Source organism: Amblyraja radiata, chromosome 6 (assembly GCF_010909765.2).
Source record: "Amblyraja radiata isolate CabotCenter1 chromosome 6, sAmbRad1.1.pri, whole genome shotgun sequence".
Lineage (NCBI taxonomy): Eukaryota > Metazoa > Chordata > Chondrichthyes > Rajiformes > Rajidae > Amblyraja > Amblyraja radiata.
In genome coordinates, this window is record NC_045961.1 from 15,756,229 (window position 1) to 15,780,243 (window position 24,015).

General features: G+C 47.9%; 1 protein-coding gene across 1 annotated transcript in view; it reads right to left on the bottom strand.

The window, feature by feature from the left end:
- Window positions 1-23,458, bottom strand: part of LOC116974688 (deleted in malignant brain tumors 1 protein-like) — a 33,659-nt gene extending 10,201 nt beyond the window's left edge. The window contains exons 1-10 of the mRNA XM_033023407.1: window positions 23,395-23,458; window positions 22,931-23,245; window positions 21,139-21,453; window positions 20,113-20,427; window positions 18,320-18,634; window positions 14,627-14,941; window positions 12,837-13,151; window positions 11,807-12,121; window positions 8,950-9,264; window positions 7,718-8,032 (exon numbers count right to left, since the gene is read on the bottom strand). Of these exons, the coding sequence (XP_032879298.1) occupies window positions 7,718-8,032; window positions 8,950-9,264; window positions 11,807-12,121; window positions 12,837-13,151; window positions 14,627-14,941; window positions 18,320-18,634; window positions 20,113-20,427; window positions 21,139-21,453; window positions 22,931-23,245; window positions 23,395-23,458 (2,899 nt within the window). The remainder of the gene's footprint in view (window positions 1-7,717; window positions 8,033-8,949; window positions 9,265-11,806; window positions 12,122-12,836; window positions 13,152-14,626; window positions 14,942-18,319; window positions 18,635-20,112; window positions 20,428-21,138; window positions 21,454-22,930; window positions 23,246-23,394) is intronic.
- Between the last annotated feature and the right edge of the window lie 557 nt (window positions 23,459-24,015).

Sequence of the window (24,015 nt, forward strand, 5' to 3'; positions counted from 1 at the left end):
TGCCTGCCATTCTGAAAAGGACCCATTCATTCCTACGCTTTGCTTCCGGTCTGCCAACCAATTTTCTATCCATGTCAACACCCTACCCCCAATACCATGTGCTCTAATTTTAGTCACCAGTCTCCCGTGCTGGACCTTATCAATGGCTTTCTGAAAGTCTAGATACACTACATCCACTGGCACCCCTTCATCCATTTTACTTGTCACATCCTCAAAAAATTCCAGAAGATTAGTCAAGCATGATTTCCCTTTCATAAATCCATGTTGACTTGGACTAATCCTTTTACTGCTATCCAAATGCCCCATTATTACCATATAACCATATAACAATTACAGCACGGAAACAGGCCATCTCGACCCCTCTAGTCCGTGCCGAACACATAATCTCCCCTAGTCCCATATACCTGCGCTCAGACCATAACCCTCCATTCCTTTCCCATCCATATAACTATCCAATTTATTTTTAAATGATAAAAACGAACCTGCCTCCACCACCTTCACTGGAAGCTCATTCCACACAGCTACCACTCTCTGAGTAAAGAAGTTCCCCCTCATGTTACCCCTAAACTTCAGTCCCTTAATTACCTTTAATAATAATTGCATCCAGCATCTTTCCCACCACCGAAGTCAGGCTAACTGGTCTGTAATTCCCCGTTTTCTCTCTCGCTCCTTTCTTGAAAAGTGGGATAACATTAGCTATCCTCCAATCCACAGGAACTGATCCTGAATCTATTGAACATTGGAAAATGATCTCCAATAACCATATAACCATATATAACCATATAACAATTGGTTGTTCAGAAAATGATCTCCAATGCGTCCACTATTTCTCGAGCCACCTCCCTGAGGACCCTGGGATGCAGACCATCAGGCCCAGGGGATTTATCATCCTTCAGTCCCATTAGCCTACCCAATACTATTTCTCGCCTAATTAAAATTTCTTTCAGTTCCTCTACCCCCTTAGATCCTCTGTCCAGTACATCTGGGAGATTGTTTGTGTCTGCCTTAGTGAAGACAGATCCAAAGTACCTATTCAACTCTTCTGCCATTTCCTTGTTGCCCATAATAATTTCACCCGTGTCTGCCTTCAAGGGACCCACATTTGACTTTGCTACTCTTTTTCCCCTTAACATATCTATAGAAGCTTTTACTGTCCTTCTTTATATTCCTGGCCAGCTTCCCCCTGTACTTCATCTTTTCAGCCCGTTTTGTTTCCTTCTGTTGTCCTATGAAAGTTTCCCAATCCTCTGGCTTCCGGCTACTCTTTGCTGTGTTATACATCTTTTCTTTTAGTTTTATTCTATCCCTAACTTCTCTTAGCCACGGTTGCCTCCTACTCCCCTTAGAATCTTTCTTCCTTTTTGGAATGAAATGATCCTGCGTCTCCCGGATTATGCCCAGAAATTCCTGCCATTGCTGTTCCACCGTCATTCCTGCTAGGATTTCTTTCCAGTCTACTTCGGCCAGCTCCCCTCTCATGCCTTCATAGTCCCCTTTGTTCAGAGACAGACAGAGAGACAGAGAGACAGAGAGACAGAGAGACAGAGAGACAGAGAGACAGAGAGACAGAGAGACAGAGAGACAGAGAGACAGAGAGACAGAGAGACAGAGAGAGAGAGGACAGGAGACGCGAGATAGCAGTTGGTTGGATTATGCCTGTAAAAGAGGGATTAAATTGTGGAATAAAGGCAGAACTAGTCAAAGAATGGTAAGTACTTCAGATGGAATGCCAGTGGGCAAAGGAATAGCAGATAAGGGCTAAGGCAGAGAAAGAAAGCAATGATAAGTGTTTGGAGAACAAACCCGGTACCGGTAAGTCCTGTCGAGACCCTATGTCTGGCAATGGCATCCCTGTCTATAGAAGAAGGGGAGGTGGCCAATCACAATCTAGATCACTGTCCAATCACAGCTCTGACCACTCCCATTTTGAACATTAGCCCGCCCACCATTACATTAAACTACTCCCTTTGTTCATTTTAAATTCTGACTCCAACAAGACGACTTTTGCAATTTAAAGGCACTAGGGGTCCAGAACTAGGGGTCACAGTTTAAGGATAAGAGGGAAGTCTTTTAGGACCGAGATGAGAAAATCATTTTTTACACAGAGAGTGGTGAATCTGTGGAATCCTCTGCCACATAAGGTAGTTTAGGCCAGTTCATTGGCTATATTTAAGAGAGAGTGGCCCTTGTGGCTAAAGGGATCAGGGGGTATGGAGAGAAGGCAGGGATGGGATACTGAGTTGGATGATCAGCCATGATAATATCGAATGGCGGTGCAGGCTCGAAGGGCCGAATGGCCTACTCCTGCACCTATTTTCCATGTTTCTATGCAAGCCTTAAACCTTCCAGTCCTAGTTCACAAATTCTGCAAATTGGTCCCCACAGAAATAAAGATTATTTTAAACAGAACGGCTTTTGTCAGACAAGGGAGCAGAATCTAAAGTTAATACAGAGAGAAGTCCCTAATGTTTTGCATGATTTTTTGGAAATGAGGGAGCTGCGCTGCTCTGGCCCACTACACTCAGATAAATTTGTTGTATATTTTGCTTGTATTTTGTACTAGTTTTCTTTTAATGATCGAATCGAAGTATTTGTTATAAACCAAAAGCTCTCTAAAAAGTATTCTAGAATGTTCTTTCAAGTTGCCACTCATCCAAGTTCTGGCCCTTATCAGATTAGACAGATCTTCATGTTCTCACTCATCCACGTTCTGAGTTGTCACTCATCCATGTTCTTTTCCTTATCTGACTAGAGAGCTCTGTGTTCTTTTCAAGGCTATGCTGCCAAGATAATGGCAGCTCTATACTACTGTGTCAGGATTTCGCTCTGTCTATTTCATTTCTCCCAAAGCCTTTCGGGATACTTGACATCCAGTCCCAGGCTATATTTATATATTCATATATATGACCCTTTTGATGAAATGGTTCATGTCAGATGAAATAGGATGTCATTGAATGAGCTTGCAATCTATGAAAATTAATGGTTTATTCTTTGTTTTCTCTTAACTTTAAGTTTATTTTCTTCCTATTTCTTACCTTTTGAATTGAGTTCAAATAGAGACCTGAATTCCACGATGGCCACGTTGCATTCAGGTAGATGTGTTAGATGAGATTGGAGATGCCTTTATCTCAGAACAAAATCTGTTAACTTGAAATTGTAAATTTGGGGAGATTGGAACAATTGGGAATATTTTTAAATTGTTTTGTTTCAATAATGATCCATATTTAAAGGGTCTGCCATAGGTAGTTAAAGAGTGATCTCACATGCCCCACCACCCGTAGAATTCTCGATTAGTGGAGGGAATGAATAGGACACTAAAGAGTGTGGAAGTTAGTTATGATCTACAGGCCCACAGCAGTGAATTAATTGCATGCGCACAGCAATTAAGCAGAAACTTGTCAGTCTTGCATTCACAGGGGTTGAAAATGCAGAAGCCACTGCCAGTTGAACACAGACACAGTACATACTACTGGGAGACTACGTACTGATAAGGTAGTGGGATCGGACTAAATTGGGACTGTGTTGGAGGGGACTGTGCTACTATGACACCAACTGCCATGAAGATTGAAGATTACCCCTGTTGGAGACATCTGCTATTGTAAATGGAGGAGAACCAAAAAAGGACAATTGACCTTACTTTTTATCCTGAGGTTGGCCCAGATGGGCTGGACTTGGGGAAACACCCCTGCACCAAGACGTCCTGAATAAGGCTGACAACTATCCTTACGTTTATAACACTGACCAAGATGGATCACAGGTTCTTGAAGTAACCAGAAAAAGGTTGCAGCTTATCCCGGAGCTAACAGTCCGAGCTAAAACAGATGATAAATGTGCTCACCAATGCCCAGTATGAAAATGACTATCTCGCTTCCATCACACAACAGCTGAAGGAGAGCAATCAGGTTGTGCAGTTGAACAGCCTTGATTTTGGAGTGCAACTCAGTTACAGAACTGGATTGAGGTAAATCCCAGCTAGGATCAAAGTGAGGAGCTGGGTTGGAATGGATCAGACAGCCAGTTGGCATTGATGGAGAAGGAAGAAGAATGCTGGTTTCACACGCTGATGGACAACTTGGGAGAAAGAATGACTCGATTTGTGAAAATAAACTACATTTGTGATGAATGTGGACAGACTTTCAAACAGCTGAAACACCTGTCAGTTCACCAAATGCGCCTCACTGGAGCAAAACCAGTGTGTTTGTGGTTACCAGTGCAGGCAAAGAGCATCCTTGAAATACCATATGACCAAGCACAAGGCAGAAGCTGAACTTGAATTTGCTTGTAACCAATGTGAGAAGCGGTTCGAGAAGGCTCACAATTTGAATGTTCATATGTCCATGGTTCATCCCTTGACCCAGAATACAGATTTAAAAAAACCATTGAAATTGAATCGTCAGCTAAGTATAGAAACATTAATTAAGCAGGAACCCAGTTAATACTTATTCAACAGCTAAATGATGAGTCTAAAGAATCTTGCACCCTTTTTCAGTGTCAGCAAGACACAAAGGATTAACATGAATAAATGCAATCAAGCCAGGCTCACCTAAACAGACTGGGCTAGAAACACCTGCCATTTTTGTTTCACTGTCATCCCTGCTAGTGTATCTTTCCAGTCAACTTTGGCCAGCTCTTCCCTCATGGCCCCATAGTCCCCTTTATTCAATTGCAGCACTGACACCTCCGACCTCCTCTTCTCCCTCTCCAATTGTAGATTAAATCTGACCCTAATGGCTCATTAACCTCGAGGTCCTTTATCAAATCCGGTTCATTACATAACACTAAATCCAGAATTGCCTTCTCCCTGGTAGGCTCCAATACAAGCTGTTCTAAGAATTCATCACAAAGGCACTCTGTAAGTCCCTTTCTTGGGGTCCAGTACCAACCTGATTTTCCCAGTCTACCTGCATATTGAAATCTCCCATAACAACCACAGCATTGCTTTTGCTACATGCCAATTTTCACTCCTGATTCAACCTGCGCCCTATGTCCAGGCTACTGTTTGGGGGCCTGTAGATTAGTCCCATTAGGGTCTTTTTACCCTTGCAATTCCTTTGTTCTATCCATACTGACTCCACATCTCCTGTATCAATGTCACCCCTTGCAAGGGACTGAATTGTATTCCTCACCAACAGGGCAATCCCACCCCCTTTGCCCACCTGTCTGTCTTTTCGATAGGAGGTATACCACTGAATATTCAGCTCCCAACCCTGGCCATATCTCAGTAATTCCCACAACATCATACTTGCCAGCTTCTAACTGAGCCTCAAGCTCGTCCACTTTATTCCTTTTACCTTGCGCATTCATATACATCACTTTGACCTCCTTATTCACTTTCCCCTCGCAATTGGCCCTGACCTTACTCGGTTGCCCCTTCTCGAGCTTTCCTTCCCATTCATTCGAGAATTTTTTGTAATTTTTCCTATAGTCACTTCCTCTTCAACTCCATCTTTATACTCCCAATTTGTCAATACCTCCCCCCCCCACTATTTAGTTTAAACCCACACGTGTAGCCCTAGCAAACTTGCCTGCCAGAATGTCGGTCCCCCACCAGTTTAGGCGTAACCCGTCCCTTTTGTACAGGTCACTCCTACCCCAGAAGAGATCCCAGTGGTCTATAAATCTAAATCCTTGCTCCCTGCACCAGCCCCTCAACCACATTCAGATCCCCTATCTCCGTGTTCCTGTCTTCACTAGCACGAGGTACCGGAAGCAATCCAGAGATAACCACCCGAGAAGTTCGGCATTTCAGTCTACTTCCCAACCCTCTGAACTCATGTTGGAGAACCTCCTTCTTCTTCTTCCCGATGTTGTTTGCTGGCTGCCGGCTGTTCACCTTCTCTCTCGAGGATGTTCCGAATTCGGCTCGTGACATCCTGAACCCTGGCACCAGGGAGGCAACAGACCATCCTTGTATCTCGTCTGCTGCCACAGAATCTCCAGTCCACTCCTCGGACAATGGAGTCACCCACCACTAGGGCTCTGCCCGACGTTGGTCTCGCTGGTCGAGTCCCATCTCTAGGATTGGAGCCACCGATGTTTCCGCTGCTCGGACTGGAAACATCGTCTCCCCGGACAGTTTACATTAGGTACAGCCACCTGAGTCTTCTGCACACCACGATTTCCACCCTTTCTCTCCGACACACACCTTGGTTCTTCCCATATCCTCGGCGTGACTACCTCACTGTAGGTCCTGTCCAGGAAACTCTTGTTTTCCCAGATGGCCCTGAGGTCATCCAGCTGCTTCTCCAGTGCCCCAACACGGTCCTTTAGGAGCTGAAGCTGGACGCACTTGCCACAGATGTAGCAGCCAGAGGCTCCATCTGTGTCCCTGGGCTCCCACATTCTGCAAGCCTCACTGTCTCATCTGCCCCGACATGTGCTCACCACGCTCCATCCTCTCGAGCTTTAGGCATAGCCTCCTCTCCTCAGTCTCCTCTCCTCAGCCTCCTTGCCAAAGACTCTCGAGCAAAAGACTTGCACTTTACTCACAAAGCCACTCCCTCACTGCTGCTCCCTCAGAGCCGTCTTGCTTATATGTTTTCTGCACCCTTCGAACTACCAGACTACACACAATACATGACGTACATCGGAACAGGTCCATCGGCCCACAATGCCTGTGCCCAAATGTAATGTCAAGATAAGCTATTCTTCTCTGCCTGCACATGGTCCATATTTTTATTCCCTCCATATACATGTGCCTATCTAAAAGCCTCTTGGTGAACTTCTGCACCCTCTCCAAAGCTTCCACGTCCTTCCTGTAATGGAGCGAACCAGAATATAACAGAATACTACAAAAGTGGTAAAACTAAAGCCTTATAGAGCTGCATTCAGACCTCCCACCTTCTCTAGTCAAAGCCCTGACCGATGAAGGCAATTGTGCCAAATGCTTTCTTCGCCACCCTGTCTGTCTGTGTTGCTACTTTCAACGAATCGAGTACTTGTAGCCCTAGGTCTCTCTGTCTACAAACTTTCCCAGGGCCCTGCAATTTACTCTGTAAATTGTACTCTGCTTTAACTTCCCATAATGCATCAGTTTGCACTTGTCACTATTAAACTCCATCTGCCGGTCTTTGGCCCACTTTCCCAAGGTAGTTTTAGTTATTAGCTTTAGAGATACAGCGTTGCAAAAGGCCCCTCAGCCCACCGAGTCCACGCCAACCAGTGATTGCCTATACAATAGTCAAAGCCAATTATCCTACAAACCTGCATGTCTTTGGAGTGTGTGAGGAAACCAGAGCACCTGGAGAAAACCCACGTGATCACAAGGAGAACGTGCAAACTCCATACAGACAGCACTTGTAGTCACATCATTGACAACAACAATGTACAGGGCTTGTTCTTTTTCACACACCGGGTGATGGGTGCCTGGCACGCAATGCCAGATGTGGTGGTGGAGGCAGATGCTAAAGTGACATTTAAAAGACTTATAAACCGTTGCTTTTAAACTTTTTTTCGGATTTACTTTAATTAAGATAGCTGTTTGTAATCTGAAGTGTTCTTCTTAATTCACTGATCCGAATCCTTAAACATGCCAATATTTCATTAGAGGCGCACATGAAATAGACAAATGTAATCTCCTGCATTCTGGAGTTCCATAGTCACAGCAAGACAGTGAAACAACTGTAAACCAAGATGATAAGACTGGAGGGATGAGAGCACAAATATACAACCAAAGTTAAGTAAAAGTTTGCAACCTTCCCTCACCACGCTCACTCACCTGAGCAGGAGACTCCAGCGTCCTCACTGTGGCTGCAGTTATTCACCCCCCATGGGCTGGCATAACACTGGTCGAGGGCAGGCTCTGTCCCATTACACTTCGCCCCATCCAGCCAGATGTTCCCAGTGGTTTCTCCGTAGAATGCACCAGATGGTACTCTCCGGGCCGTACCACAGTTCAACACTCTGCAGACCACGTTCCCCGCATTGATATCCCAGCTCTTGTCGCAGACGGTGCCCCAGATGGAGTTATGATAGACCTCCACTCTCCCGGAGCACATGTTGTCCCCATTCACCAGACGGACGGGCACCGGACCTGCAACAGAGGGGGATGAGGTCGAAATTAGAGTCAAGTTCTCAAAACTCACATAACTCTCCTTTAAACCTTCTCCTTCTCACCTTAAAGCTGTGCCCTCTGGTATTGGACAAATCCATCCCAGGAATAAAGATCTGACTACCTCGTAAATCTCCTTTAAACCTTCCCTGTCTTACCTGGGCCATATATGGAATTAGGTTAGATTCAGAATCAAACCAACAAAAGCTTCTGAGACTGGTGAAAGGGGAGGGTGAGACTGTGTGATATGACGTGGTGCCTGGAGTGAGAGGGGCGTGGACTAGACAGGGTGGGATATTAATAGTTGAGGACATTTCATATTGTTCCACCTAGTCACCCAACAGCATCTGCGCTTCGAACTCCACATTCATGGAGGAACAGCACCTCATATTCCGTCTGGGGTCCTTGCGCCCTTATGGCATCTACATTGAATTCCCCCAATTTGGCTAGCCTGTGCTGTCCCCTCCCCTTCCTTCACCCTCTAGCTGTCTCCTCCCACCCTCCCATCCGCCCGCCCTCGGGCTCCTCCTCCTCCCTTTTTCCTTCTTTCTTTCCCCACCCCCCATCAGTCTGAAGAAGGGTTTCGGCCCGAAACGTCGCCTATTTCCTTCGCTCCATAGATGCTGCTGCACCCGCTGAGTTCCTCCAGCAATTTTGTGTACCCTCCACATTCATCCACAATCTCCATTTAAGCTCCATCTGCCATTTCTCTGCTTTAATACCCAACTAATCTATATCCCGCAACATCCATTCACAACCTCCCTCACTGCCCATAACTTCATCTCATTTTCATGTTGTCTTTATTTATGGATAACATCACTTTCGGTTTCAATGTAAAATTCCTGACCCTGGCATGGAATCCCACTCCTCAAGGAGGAACCATCCCCACCTATACTAACCTGAGCAGGAGACTTCAGCGTACGCTCCGTGTGTGCAGTTATTCACCTGCCATCGTCTGGCAGGACACTGGTCGAGGGCAGGCTCTGTCCCGTTACAATTCACCCCATCCAGCCAGATGTTCCCAGTGGCCTCTCCGTTAGAGACATTAGTTGTTACTAACCGGGCGTTCCCACAGTTCAACACCCTGCAGACCACGTTCCCCGCATTGATATCCCAGCTCGTGCCACAGACGGTGACCCAGGTGGAGTTATGATAGACCTCCACTCTCCCGGAGCACATGTTGTTCCCATTCACCAGACGGACGGGCACCGGACCTGCAACAGAGGGGGGATGAGGTTAAATCTGCTGCAGGATTGCATGTGATTTTCAGCAGGGTAGCCAGCAGGTCGCTCTCCGCTCCTCACAGCGCAGGTGACAGGAGGATGCTGCACAGCCACTCGAATGCAAGACCACCCTACAAAACCTGATTCTTCCACAAACCTCGGCTCCCACCCCAACAGACTCTGTGTCACACTGCAGAGGAGAAGGCCCTTCAGCTCAAGTCACCCAATCCGACCAAGATGCGCCCTCTACACCAGTCACTTTTCCTGCATTCTGTCCATATCCCTGCAAAGCTTTACTATTCATTTATCTGTCCAGATGTCTTTTAAATGTTGCTTTTGCTGCACCTGCCTCAACCACTTCCTCTGGCAGCTCTGTCCATGCATCCACTACCCTCTGTGTGTTACCTCTCAGGTTCCTATTAAATCATTTCTCTTTCACCTTCACCCTGTGCCCTCTATGTCGTCCCAGTCTCATGCCCTGGGACATAATAATAAAAATAATAATAATAATAATGATAATATCTTTTATTGTCATTGCACATAAGCGCAACGAGATTTGTTACGGAGCTTCCATCCGATGTCATAACATAAATAAATAATAAAATTTAGATTTAGGTATCCCGAGAACATGGATTGCAACATATATTGTGATCGACACAAAAAGCTAGGAATAGTTGATTTTTAAGTTCGAGATCATTTTTCAGTCTGAAGACGGGTCACGAACCGAAGCCTATTCCTGTTCTCTGGAGAAGCTGTCTGATCAGCTGAGTTACACAAGCTTTTTGTGTCCATCTTCGGTTTAAATCAACATCTGCAGTTCCTTCCCACACATATGTTGTGATGTCCACGTTATCTGTGCCCCTTGTGATTTTATGAACCTCTTTCAGACCCTGGTCCCTTCGCTCCAGCTTATCTGGACTTTCCACTCCCTCTGAACTGCATGAATTTCCCCCCGGATGCTCCAATCCTCTTTCATATCTCAGCTAATTGAGTTTATCATCTGCTGTTAATTCCCTGAGTGTATCCGTAAGGATGGGAGTCTGGAGAGTTGACGGGAATATGTGGAGAGTGATCTGAGATTAGTATGAGTGAATGGGTGATGATCAGTGCGGAGTCTTGTGGGCTGAAGGGCCAGTTTCCCTGCTCTATCCTCCTGTTTGCCGTCTATTAACTTCTCTTATTCTATCCAGTGTCTCCCTATAACTCAAACACATCACTCCTGGTAAATTCCTCCTGAATCTTTTCTGCACCCTTTGAACTACCAGACTACACACGGTACATCACGTACATCGGAACAGGTCCATCGGCCCACAATGCCTGTGCACAAATGTCATGTCAAGATAAGCTATTCTCCGCTACCTGCACATGGTCCATATTCTTATTCCCTCCATATCCATCTGCCTATCTAAAAGCCTCTTGGTGAACCTCTGCCCCCTCTCCCAAGCTCCCACATCATTCCTGTAATGGAGCAGACCAGAATATAACAGAATGCTACAAAAGTGGTCAAACTAAAACCTTATAGAGCTACATTCAGACCTACCACCTTCTCTAGTCAAAGCCCTGACCAATGAAGGCAATTGTGCCAAATGCTTTCTTCGCCACCCTGTCTGTCTGTGTTGCTACTTTCAAGGAATCGAGTACTTGTAGCCCTAGGTCTCTCTGTCTACAAACTTTCCCAGGGCCCTGCAATTTACTCTGTAAATTGTTCTCTGCTTTACCTTCCCATAATGCATCAGTTTGCGCTTGTCACAATTAAACTCCATCTGCCGGTCCTTGGCCCACTTTCGCAATGTAGTTTTAGTTTTTACTTTTAGAGATACAGTGTTGCAAAAGGCCCTTCAGCCCACAGAGTCCACGACAACTAGCGATCGCCTATACAATAGTCCTGTTCTACACATTAGAAGCCAATTAATCTACAAACCTGCAGTCTTTGGAATGTGTGAGGAAACTGGAGCACCTGGAGCAAACCCACGTGATCACTAGGAGAACGTGCAAACTCTGTACAGGCAGCACGTAGTCATATCACTGAAAATAACAATGTACGGGGCTTGTTCTTTTTCACACAGAGGGTGATGGGTGCCTGGCATGCAATGCCAGATGTGGTGGTGGAGGCAGATGCTAAAGTGACATTTAAAAGACTTATGAATCGTTGCTTTTAAACTTTTTTAATGATTTACTTTAATAAAGATAGCTGTTTGTAATCTGAATTGTTCTTCTTCATTCACTGATCTGAATCCTTAAACATGCCTATATTTCATTAGAGGCGCACGTGAAATAGGCAAACGTAATCCCCTGCATTCTGGAGTGCTATAGTCACAGCAAGACAGTGAACCAAGCTACAAACCAAGATGACAAGACTGGAGGGATGAGAGCACAAATATACAACCAAAGTTCAGTAGAAGGTTTGCAATCTTGCCTCAACACCCTCACTCACCTGAGCAGGAGACTCCAGCGTCCTCACTGTGGTTGCAGTCATTCACACCACATGGGCTGGCATAACACTGCCCACACCCTGAGCGCTATCCACACTCACCTGAGCAGGAGACTCCAGCGTACTCTCCGTGTGTGCAGTTATTCACCACCCATGGGCTGGCAGGACACTGGTCGAGGGCAGGCTCTGTCTCGTTACACGTCACCCCATCCAGCCAGATGTTCCCAGTGGCCTCTCCGTAGGAGACAGCTGTTGTTACTGACCGGGCCGTCCCACAGTTCAACACCCTGCAGACCACGTTCCCCGCATTGATATCCCAGCTCCTGCCGCAGACAGTGCCCCAGGTGGAGTTATGATAGACCTCCACTCTCCCGGAGCACATGTTGTTCCCATTCACCAGACGGACGGGCACCGGACCTGCAACAGAGGGGGGAGGAGGTTAAATCTGCAGCAGGATTGCATGTGATTTTCAGCAGGGTAGCCAGCAGGTCGCTCTCCGCTGCTCACAGCGCAGGTGACAGGAGGATGCTGCACAGCCACTCGAGAGCAAGACCACCCTACAAAACCTGATTCTTCCACAAATTCCTCCTGAATCTTTTCTGCAACCTTTGAACTACCACAAACCTGCATGTCTTTGGAATGTGTGAGGAAAGCGGAGCACCCGGAGAAAACCCACGTGATCACAAGGAGAACGTGCAAACTCCGTACAGACAGCACTTGTAGTCATATCACTGAAAACAACAATGTACGGGGCTTGTTCTTTTTCACACAGAGGGTGATGGGTGCCTGGCACGCAATGCCAGATGTGGTGGTGGAGGCAGATGCTAAAGTGACATTTAAAAACTTATAAACCATGGCTTTTAAACTTTTTTTCTGATTTACTTCAATAAAGATAGCTGTTTGTAATCTGAAGTGTTCTTCTTCATTCACTGATCTGAATCCTTAAACATGCCTATATTTCACACACATGAAATAGACAAATGTAATCCCCTGCATTCTGGAGTTCGATAGTCACAGCAAGACAGTGAAACAAGCTGCAAACCAAGATGATAAGACTGGAGGGATAAGAGCACAAATATACAACAAAAGTTCAGGAGAAGGTTTGCAACCTTGCCTCACCACCCTCACTCACCTGAACAGGAGACTCCAGCGTACTCTCCGTGTGTGCAGTTATTCACACCCCATGGGCTGGCAGGACACTGGTCGAGGGCAGGTTCTGTCCCATTACATTTCACCCCATCCAGCCAGATGTTCCCAGTGGCCTCTCCGTAGGAGGCAGCTATTGTTAGTGACCGGGCTGTCCCGCAGTTCAACACCCTGCAGACCACGTTCCCTGCATTGATGTCCCAGCTCCTGCCGCAGACGGTGCCCCAGGTGGAGTTATGATAGACCTCCACTCTCCCGGAGCACATGTTGTTCCCATTCACCAGACGGACGGGCACCGGACCTGCAACAGAGGGGGATGAGGTTGAAATTAGTCAAGTTCTCAGAACTCACCTCATAACTCTCCTTTAAACCTTCTCCTTCTCACCTTAAAGCTGTGCCCTCTGGTATTGGACAAACCCATTTCAAGAATAAACATAGAAACATAGAAAATAGGTGCAGGAGTAGGCCATTTGGCCCTTCGAGCCTGCACCGCCATTCAATATAATCATGGTTGATCATCCAACTCAGTATCCTGTACCTGCCTTCTCATTAACCCTAATCCCTTTGGCCACATCTAACTCCCTCTTCTATATAGCCAATGAACTGGCCTCAACTACCTTCTGTGGCAGAGAGTTCCAGAGATTCACCACTCTCTGTGTGAAATTTTTTTTTCTTATCTCGGTTCTAAAAGATTTCCCCCTTACCCTTAAACTGTGACCCCTTGTTCTGGACTTCCCCAACATCGGGAACAATCTTCCTGCATCTAGCCTGTCCAACCCCTTAAGAATTTTGTAAGTTATACAAAATTTTGTAATTATAGCGAGTACAAGCCGAGTCTATCCAGTCTTTCTTCATATGAAAGTCCTGACATCCCAGGAATCAGTCTGGTGAACTTTCTCTGTACTCCCTCTATGGCAAGAATGTCTTTCCTCAGACTAGGAGACCAAAACTGTACGCAATACTTCAGGTGTGGTCTCACCAAGACCCTGTACAACTGCAGTAGAACCTCCCTGCTCCTAGACTCAAATCCTTTTGCTATGAATGCTAACGTACCATTCGCGTTCTTCACTGCCTGCTGCACCTGCGTGCCTACGTTCAATGACTGATGTACCATGACACCCAGGTCTGTACATGCGAAAGATCTGACTACCTCGTAATCTCCTTTAAAACTTCCCTGTTTTACCTGGGCCAGATAGGGAATGAGGTTAGATTAAGAATCAAGTCAACAAAAGCTTCTGAGACTGGTGAAAGGGGAGGGTGAGACTGTGGAATATGAAGTGGTGCCTGGAGTGAGAGGGGAGTGGAATAGACAGGGTGGGATATTAATAGTTGAAGACATTTCATATTGGTCCAACTAGTCACCCAACAGCATCTGCGCTTCGGAGAAAATGCTCCACATTCATCCACGATTTCCATGTAACAAATACTCTTCATTGGAGGCAACATCCTCAACAAGCTCTTGTTAAACTACACTATCCCTGTACATCACAGCCCCTGAGGGGCCTGCCATTTACAGTGTACTTCCCGAGTGCATTTGGTCTCTTGCAATGCATCACTTCGTCCTTGTACATTTAAGCTCCATCTGTCATTTCTCTAATACCCAACTAATCTATATCCCGCAGCATCCATCACAACCTCCCTCACTGTCCACAACTTCATCTCATTTTCATGTTGTCTTTATTTATGGATAACATCAGTTTCTGTTTCAATGTAAAATTCCTGACCCTAGCATGGAAACCCACTCCTCAAGGAGGGATCAACGCCACCCACACTCACCTGAGCAGGAGACTTCAGCGTACTCTCCGTGTGTGCAGTTATTCACCTGCCATCGTTTGGCAGGACACTGGTCGAGGGCAGGCTCTGTCCCGTTACAACTCACCCCATTCAGCCAGATGTTCCCATTGGCCTCTCCGTAGGAGACAGCAGTTGTTACTAACCGGGCTGTCCCACAGTTCAACACCCTGCAGACCACGTTCCCCGCATTGATATCCCACCTCCTGCCGCAGACAATGCTCCAGGTGGAGTTATGATAGACCTCCACTCTCCCGGAGCACATGTTGTTCCCATTCACCAGACGGACGGGCACCGGACCTGCAACAGAGGAGGGAGGAGGTTAAATCTGCAGCAGGATTGCATGTGATTTTCAGCAGGGTAGCCAGCAGGTCGCTCTCCGCTGCTCACAGCGCAGGTGACAGGAGGATGCTGCACAGCCACTCGAGAGCAAGACCACCCTACAAAACCTGATTCTTCCACAAAAATTCCTCCTGAATCTTTTCTGCAACCTTTGAACTACCACAAACCTGCATGTCTTTGGAATGTGTGAGGAAACGGAGCACCCGGAGAAAACCCACGTGATCACAAGGAGAACGTGCAAACTCCGTACAGACAGCACTTGTAGTCATATCACTGAAAACAACATTGTACGAGGCTTGTTCTTTTTCACACAGAGGGTGATGGGTGCCTGGCACGCAATGCCAGATGTGGTGGTGGAGGCAGATGCTAAAGTGACATTTAAAAACTTATAAACCATGGCTTTTAAACTTTTTTTCTGATTTACTTCAACAAAAATAGCTGTTTGTAATCTGAAGTGTTCTTCTTCATTCACTGATCTGAATCCTTAAACATGCCTATATTTCACACACATGAAATAGACAAATGTAATCCCCTGCATTCTGGAGTTCGATAGTCACAGCAAGACAGTGAAACAAGCTGCAAACCAAGATGATAAGGTACACAAAATTGCTGGGGAAGCTCAGCGGGTGCAGCTGCATCTATGGAGCGAAGGAAATAGGCGACGTTTCGGGCCGAAACCCTTCTTCAGACTGATGGGGGATGGGGGGGGTGAGAAGGAAGAAAAAGGGGAGGAGGAGGAGGAGCCCGAGGGCGGGCGGATGGGAGGGTGGGAGGAGACAGCTAGAGGGTTAAGGAAGGGGAGGAGACAGCAAGGGCTAGCAAAATTGGGAGAATTCAATGTTAATGCCATCCGGACGCAAGGTCCCCAGACGGAATATGAGGTGCTGTTCCTCCAATTTCCGCTGTTGCTCACTCTGGCAATGGAGGAGACCCAGGACAGAGAGGTCGGATTGGGAATGGGAGGGGGAGTTGAAGTGCTGAGCCACCGGGAGTTCAGGTAGGTTATTGCAGACTGAGCGAGGTGTTCGGCGAAACGATCGCCCAACCTACGCTTAGTCTCCCCGATGTAAATCAGCTGACATCTAGAGCAGCGGATGCAGTAGGTGAGGTTGGAGGAGATACAGGTGAACCTTTGTCGCACCTGGAACGACTGCTTGGGTCCTTGAATGGAGTCGAGGGGGGAGGTTGAAGGGACAGGTGTTGCATTTCTTGCGGTTGCAACGGAAAGTGCCCGGGGAGGGGGTGGTGCGGGAGGGAAGGTAAGAATTGACGAGGGAGTTGCGGAGGGAGCGGTCTTTGCGGAAGGCAGACATGGGGGGAGATGGGAAGATGTGGCGAGTGGTGGGGTCACGTTGGAGGTGGCGGAAATGGCGGAGGATTATGTGTTGTATTTGCCGGCTGGTGGGGTGAAAGGTGAGGACCAGAGGGACTCTGCCCTTGTTGCGAGTGCGGGGATGGGGAGAGAGAGCAGTGTTACGGGGTATGGATGAGACCCTGGTGTGAGCCTCATCTATGGTGGCGGAGGGGAATCCCCGTTCCCTGAAGAACGAGGACATTTCCGATGCCCTGGTATGGAATGTCTCATCCTGGGAACAGATGCGGCGTAGGCGGAGGAATTGGGAGTAGGGGATGGAGTCTTTACAGGGGGCAGGGTGGGAAGACGTGTAGTCCAGATAGCCATGTGAGTCAGTGGGTTTGTAATGTATGTCGGTCAGGAGTCTGTCCCCTGCGATGGAGATAGAGAGGTCAAGGAATGGTAGGGAAGTGTTGGAAATCGTCCACGTGTATTGGAGTGCCGGTTGGAAGTTGGTGGTGAAGTGGATGAAGTCAGTCAGTTGTGTGTAGGTGCAGGAGGTGGCCCCAAAGCAGTCGTCAATGTAACGGAGGTAGAGGTCGGGGATGGGGCCCTGGTACGTCTCGAACAAGGATTGTTCAACGTACCCGACAAAGAGGCAGGCGTAGCTGGGGCCCATGCGTGTGCCCATAGCTACGCCTTGTGTTTGGAGGAAATGGGAGGAGTCAAATGTAAAGTTGTTGAGGGTGAGGACCAACTCCGCTAAGCGGAGGAGAGTGTCAGTGGCTGGGTATAGGTTGCTCCTCTGGTCGAGGAAGAACCGGAGGGCTCTGAGGCCATCCTGGTGGGGGATGGAGGTGTAGAGTGACCGGACATCCATGGTGAAGATGAGGGGGTGAGGGCCCAGAGAGTGGAATGCGTGGAGGCGGCGGAGAGTGTCTGAGGTGTCTAGAACATAGGTGGGGAGGGATTTGACCAAGGGGGATAGGATGGAGTCAAGGTATGTGGAGATGAGTTCGGTGGGGCACGAACACGCAGAGACAATGGGTCTGCCGGGAGAGCCGGGTTTGTGGATTTTGGGGAGAAGGTAAAAACGGGCCGTGCGGGGCTGGGGAATGATGAGGTTGGAAGCTTGGTCGGGCAGGGCGTGGGAATTGATGAAGTCGGTGATGGTGCTAGAAATGGTGGCCTGGTGCTCGTCAGTGGGGTCATGGTCCAAGGGTAAGTAGGAGGAGGTGTCCGAGAGTTGGTGCGTGGCCTCAGCTTTGTAGAGGTCGGCGCGCCAGACTACCACGGCACCTCCCTTGTCGGCTGGTTTGATGACCCAATCTGGGTTTTTGCGGAGTGATTCAATGGCAGTGCGTTCAGAGGGGGAAAGATTAGAGTGAGACAGGGGAGTGGAGAAGTTGAGGCGGTTGACGTCGCGGCGGCAGTTCTGGATAAAGAGTTCCAGAGCCGGGACTTTATGAGAGGGGTTCCACGAGGAGGGGGTGCGTTGGAGACGGGAAAAGGGGTCATCATTGGGGGGCGAGGACTCCTTCCCATGGAAGTGCGCTGTGAGGCGGAGACGACGGTAGAAGCGCTCCAAGTCATGGTGGGCGCGTAACTCATTGAGATGGGGACGGAGGGGGACAAAGGTAAGACCTCTGCTGAGGACAGACCGTTGGGTGGGGGAGAGGGGGAGGTCGGTGGTGAACACCCGGTAGGGGTGGGAGTTGGGGCCAGAGGAAGGCAGGTGGGTGGACTGGGGACGGGGCGATGTGTGGGGGGGGGGGGGGGTTGTGGGTGTTGGAGGAGTGGTGGGTGGTCAGGGGGTGGGGGGGAGAGAGGGCTGTAATGTGGGTGGGGAAGAGCGGGGTGACATGGTTGGGGGGGGATGGGGGAGGGTCAGTGGAGCAGCCGCTGAGGTTGGCAAGGCTGGGCAGACCAAAACCAAGGCTGGACATCAAAACCAAGATGATAAGACTGGAGGGATAAGAGCACAAACATACAACAAAAGTTCAGGAGAAGGTTTGCAACCTTGCCTCACCACCCTCACTCACCTGAACAGGAGACTCCAGCGTTCTCTCCGTGTGTGCAGTTATTCACACCCCATGGGCTGGCAGGACACTGGTCGAGGGCAGGTTCTGTCCCATTACATTTCACCCCATCCAGCCAGATGTTCCCAGTGGCCTCTCCGTAGGAGGCAGCTATTGTTAGTGACCGGGCTGTCCCGCAGTTCAACACCCTGCAGACCACGTTCCCCGCATTGATATCCCACCTCCTGCCGCAGACGGTGCCCCAGGTGGAGTTATGATAGACCTCCACTCTCCCGGAGCACATGTTGTTCCCATTCACCAGACGGACGGGCACCGGACCTGCAACAGAGGGGGATGAGGTTGAAATTAGTCAAGTTCTCAGAACTCACCTCATAACTCTCCTTTAAACCTTCTCCTTCTCACCTTAAAGCTGTGCCCTCTGGTATTGGACAAACCCATCCCAGGAATAAACATAGAAACATAGAAAATAGGTGCAGGAGTAGGCCATTCGGCCCTTCGAGCCTGCACCGCCATTCAATATAATCATGGTTGATCATCCAACTCAGTATCCTGTACCTGCCTTCTCTCCATTACCCCTAATCCCTTTGGCCACATCTAACTCCCTCTTCTATATAGCCAATGAACTGGCCTCAACTACCTTCTGTGGCAGAGAGTTCCAGAGATTCACCACTCTCTGTATGAAAAATGTTTTTCTCATCTCGGTTCTAAAAGATTTCCCCCTTACCCTTAAACTGTGACCCCTTGTTCTGGACTTCCCCAACATCGGGAACAATCTTCCTGCATCTAGCCTGTCCAACCCCTGAAGAATTTTGTAAGTTATACAAAATTTTGTAATTATAGCGAGTACAAGCCGAGTCTATCCAGTCTTTCTTCATATGAAAGTGCTGACATCCCAGGAATCAGTCTGGTGAACTTTCTCTGTACTCCCTCTATGGCAAGAATGTCTTTCCTCAGACTAGGAGACCAAAACTGTACGCAATACTCTAGGTGTGGTCTCACCAAGTCCCTGTACAACTGCAGTAGAACCTCCCTGCTCCTATACACAAATCCTTTTGCTATGAATGCTAACATACCATTCGCTTTCTTCACTGCCTGCTGAACCTGCATCCCTACTTTCAATGACTGATGTACCATGACACCCAGGTCTGTACATGCAAAAGATCTGACTACCTCGTAATCTCCTTTAAAACTTCCCTGTTTTACCTGGGCCAGATAGGGAATGAGGTTAGATTAAGAATCAAGTCAACAAAAGCTTCTGAGACTGGTGAAAGGGGAGGGTGAGACTGTGGAATATGAAGTGGTGCCTGGAGTGAGAGGGGAGTGGATTAGACAGGGTGGGATATTAATAGTTGAGGAAATTTCATATTGGTCCAACTAGTCACCCAACAGCATCTGCGCTTCGGAGAAAATGCTCCACATTCATCCACAATTTCCATGTAACAAATACTCTTCATTGGAGGCAACATCCTCAACAAGCTCTTGTTAAACTACACTATCCCTGTACATCACCGCCCCTGAGGGGCCTGCCATTTACAGTGTACTTCCCGAGTGCATTTGGTCTCTTGCAATGCATCACTTCGTCCTTGTACATTTAAGCTCCATCTGCCATTTCTCTAATGCCCAACTAATCTATATCCCGCAGCATCCATCACAACCTCCCTCACTGCCCACAACTTCATCTCATTTTCATGTTGTCTTTATTTATGGATAACATCAGTTTCTGTTTCAATGTAAAATTCCTGACCCTAGCATGGAAACCCACTCCTCAAGGAGGGATCAACGCCACCCACACTCACCTGAGCAGGAGACTTCAGCGTACTCTCCGTGTGTGCAGTTATTCACCTGCCATCGTTTGGCAGGACACTGGTCGAGGGCAGGCTCTGTCCCGTTACAACTCACCCCATTCAGCCAGATGTTCCCAGTGGCCTCTCCGTAGGAGACAGCAGTTGTTACTAACCGGGCTGTCCCACAGTTCAACACCCTGCAGACCACGTTCCCCGCATTGATATCCCACCTCCTGCCGCAGACAGTGCTCCAGGTGGAGTTATGATAGACCTCCACTCTCCCGGAGCACATGTTGTTCCCATTCACCAGACGGACGGGCACCGGACCTGCAACAGAGGGGGGAGGAGGTTAAATCTGCAGCAGGATTGCATGTGATTTTCAGCAGGGTAGCCAGCAGGTCGCTCTCCGCTGCTCACAGCGCAGGTGACAGGAGGATGCTGCACAGCCACTCGAGAGCAAGACCACCCTACAAAACCTGATTCTTCCACAAATTCCTCCTGAATCTTTTCTGCAACCTTTGAACTACCACAAACCTGCATGTCTTTGGAATGTGTGAGGAAAGCGGAGCACCAGGAGAAAACCCACGTGATCACAAGGAGAACGTGCAAACTCCGTACAGACAGCACTTGTAGTCATATCACTGAAAACAACAATGTACGGGGCTTGTTCTTTTTCACACAGAGGGTGATGGGTGCCTGGCACGCAATGCCAGATGTGGTGGTGGAGGCAGATGCTAAAGTGACATTTAAAAACTTATAAACCATGGCTTTTAAACTTTTTTTCTGATTTACTTCAATAAAGATAGCTGTTTGTAATCTGAAGTGTTCTTCATCATTCACTGATCTGAATCCTTAAACATGCCTATATTTCACACACATGAAATAGACAAATGTAATCCCTGCATTCTGGAGTTCGATAGTCACAGCAAGACAGTGAAACAAGCTGCAAACCAAGATGATAAGACTGGAGGGATAAGAGCACAAATATACAACAAAAGTTCAGAAGGTTTGCAACCTTGCCTCACCACCCTCACTCACCTGAACAGGAGACTCCAGCGTACTCTCCGTGTGTGCAGTTATTCACACCCCATGGGCTGGCAGGACACTGGTCAAGGGTAGGTTCTGTCCCATTACATTTCACCCCATCCAGCCAGATGTTCCCAGTGGCCTCTCCGTAGGAGGCAGCTATTGTTAGTGACCGGGCTGTCCCGCAGTTCAACACCCTGCAGACCACGTTCCCTGCATTGATATCCCAGCTCCTGCCGCAGACGGTGCCCCAGGTGGAGTTATGATAGACCTCCACTCTCCCAGAGCACATGTTGTTCCCATTCACCAGACGGACGGGCACCGGACCTGCAACAGAGGGGGATGAGGTTGAAATTAGTCAAGTTCTCAGAACTCACCTCATAACTCTCCTTTAAACCTTCTCCTTCTCACCTTAAAGCTGTGCCCTCTGGTATTGGACACACCCATCCCAGGAATAAACATAGAAACATAGAAAATAGGTGCAGGAGTAGGCCATTCGGCCCTTCGAGCCTGCACCGCCATTCAATATAACCATGGTTGATCATCCAACTCAGTATCCTGTACCTGCATTCTCTCCATTAACCCTAATCCCTTTGGCCACATCTAACTCCCTCTTCTATATAGCCAATGAACTGGCCGCAACTACCTTCTGTGGCAGAGAGTTCCAGAGATTCACCACTCTCTGTGTGAAAAATGTTTTTCTCATCTCGGTTCTAAAAGATTTCCCCCTTACCCTTAAACTGTGACCCCTTGTTCTGGACTTCCCCAACATCGGGAACAATCTTCCTGCATCTAGCCTGTCCAACCCCTTAAGAATTTTGTAAGTTATACAAAATTTTGTAATTATAGCGAGTACAAGCCGAGTCTATCCAGTCTTTCTTCATATGAAAGTCCTGACATCCCAGGAATCAGTCTGGTGAACTTTCTCTGTACTCCCTCTATGGCAAGAATGTCTTTCCTCAGACTAGGAGACCAAAACTGTACGCAATACTCCAGGTGCGGTCTCACCAAGACCCTGTACAACTGCAGTAGAACCTCCCTGCTCCTATACTCAAATCCTTTTGCTATGAATGCTAACATACCATTCACTTTCTTCACTGCCTGCTGCACCTGCATGCCTACTTTCAATGACTGATGTACCATGACACCCAGGTCTGTACATGCGAAAGATCTGACTACCTCGTAATCTCCTTTAAAACTTCCCTGTTTTACCTGGGCCAGATAGGGAATGAGGTTAGATTAAGAATCAGTCAACTAAAGCTTCTGAGACTGGTGAAAGGGGAGGGTGAGACTGTGGAATATGAAGTGGTGCCTGGAGTGAGAGGGGAGTGGATTAGACAGGGTGGGATATTAATAGTTGAGGAAATTTCATATTGGTCCAACTAGTCACCCAACAGCATCTGCGCTTCGGAGAAAATGCTCCACATTCATCCACAATTTCCATGTAACAAATACTCTTCATTGGAGGCAACATCCTCAACAAGCTCTTGTTAAACTACACTATCCCTGTACATCACTGCCCCTGAGGGGCCTGCCATTTACAGTGTACTTCCCGAGTGCATTTGGTCTCTTGCAATGCATCACTTCGTCCTTGTACATTTAAGCTCCATCTGCCATTTCTCTAATGCCCAACTAATCTATATCCCGCAGCATCCATCACAACCTCCCTCACTGCCCACAACTTCATCTCATTTTCATGTTGTCTTTATTTATGGATAACATCAGTTTCTGTTTCAATGTAAAATTCCTGACCCTAGCATGGAAACCCACTCCTCAAGGAGGGACCATCCCCACCCACACTCACCTGAGCATGAGACTTCAGCGTACTCTCCGTGTGTGCAGTTATTCACCTGCCATCGTTTGGCAGGACACTGGTCGAGGGCAGGCTCTGTCCCGTTACAATTCACCCCATCCAGCCAGATGTTCCCAGTGGCCTCTCCGTTAGAGACAGCAGTTGTTACTAACCGGGCCGTCCCACAGTTCAACACCCTGCAGACCACGTTCCCCGCATTGATATCCCAGCTCGTGCCACAGACGGTGACCCAGGTGGAGTTATGATAGACCTCCACTCTCCCGGAGCACATGTTGTTCCCATTCACCAGACGGACGGGCACCGGACCTGCAACAGAGGGGGGAGGAGGTTAAATCTGCAGCAGGATTGCATGTGATTTTCAGCAGGGTAGCCAGCAGGTCGCTCTCCGCTGCTCACAGCGCAGGTGACAGGAGGATGCTGCACAGCCACTCGAGAGCAAGACCACCCTACAAAACCTGATTCTTCCACAAATTCCTCCTGAATCTTTTCTGCAACCTTTGAACTACCACAAACCTGCATGTCTTTGGAATGTGTGAGGAAAGCGGAGCACCAGGAGAAAACCCACGTGATCACAAGGAGAACGTGCAAACTCCGTACAGACAGCACTTGTAGTCATATCACTGAAAACAACAATGTACGGGGCTTGTTCTTTTTCACACAGAGGGTGATGGGTGCCTGGCACGCAATGCCAGATGTGGTGGTGGAGGCAGATGCTAAAGTGACATTTAAAAACTTATAAACCATGGCTTTTAAACTTTTTTTCTGATTTACTTCAATAAAGATAGCTGTTTGTAATCTGAAGTGTTCTTCATCATTCACTGATCTGAATCCTTAAACATGCCTATATTTCACACACATGAAATAGACAAATGTAATCCCTGCATTCTGGAGTTCGATAGTCACAGCAAGACAGTGAAACAAGCTGCAAACCAAGATGATAAGACTGGAGGGATAAGAGCACAAATAAACAACAAAAGTTCAGGAGAAGGTTTGCAACCTTGCCTCACCACCCTCACTCACCTGAACAGGAGACTCCAGCGTACTCTCCGTGTGTGCAGTTATTCACACCCCATGGG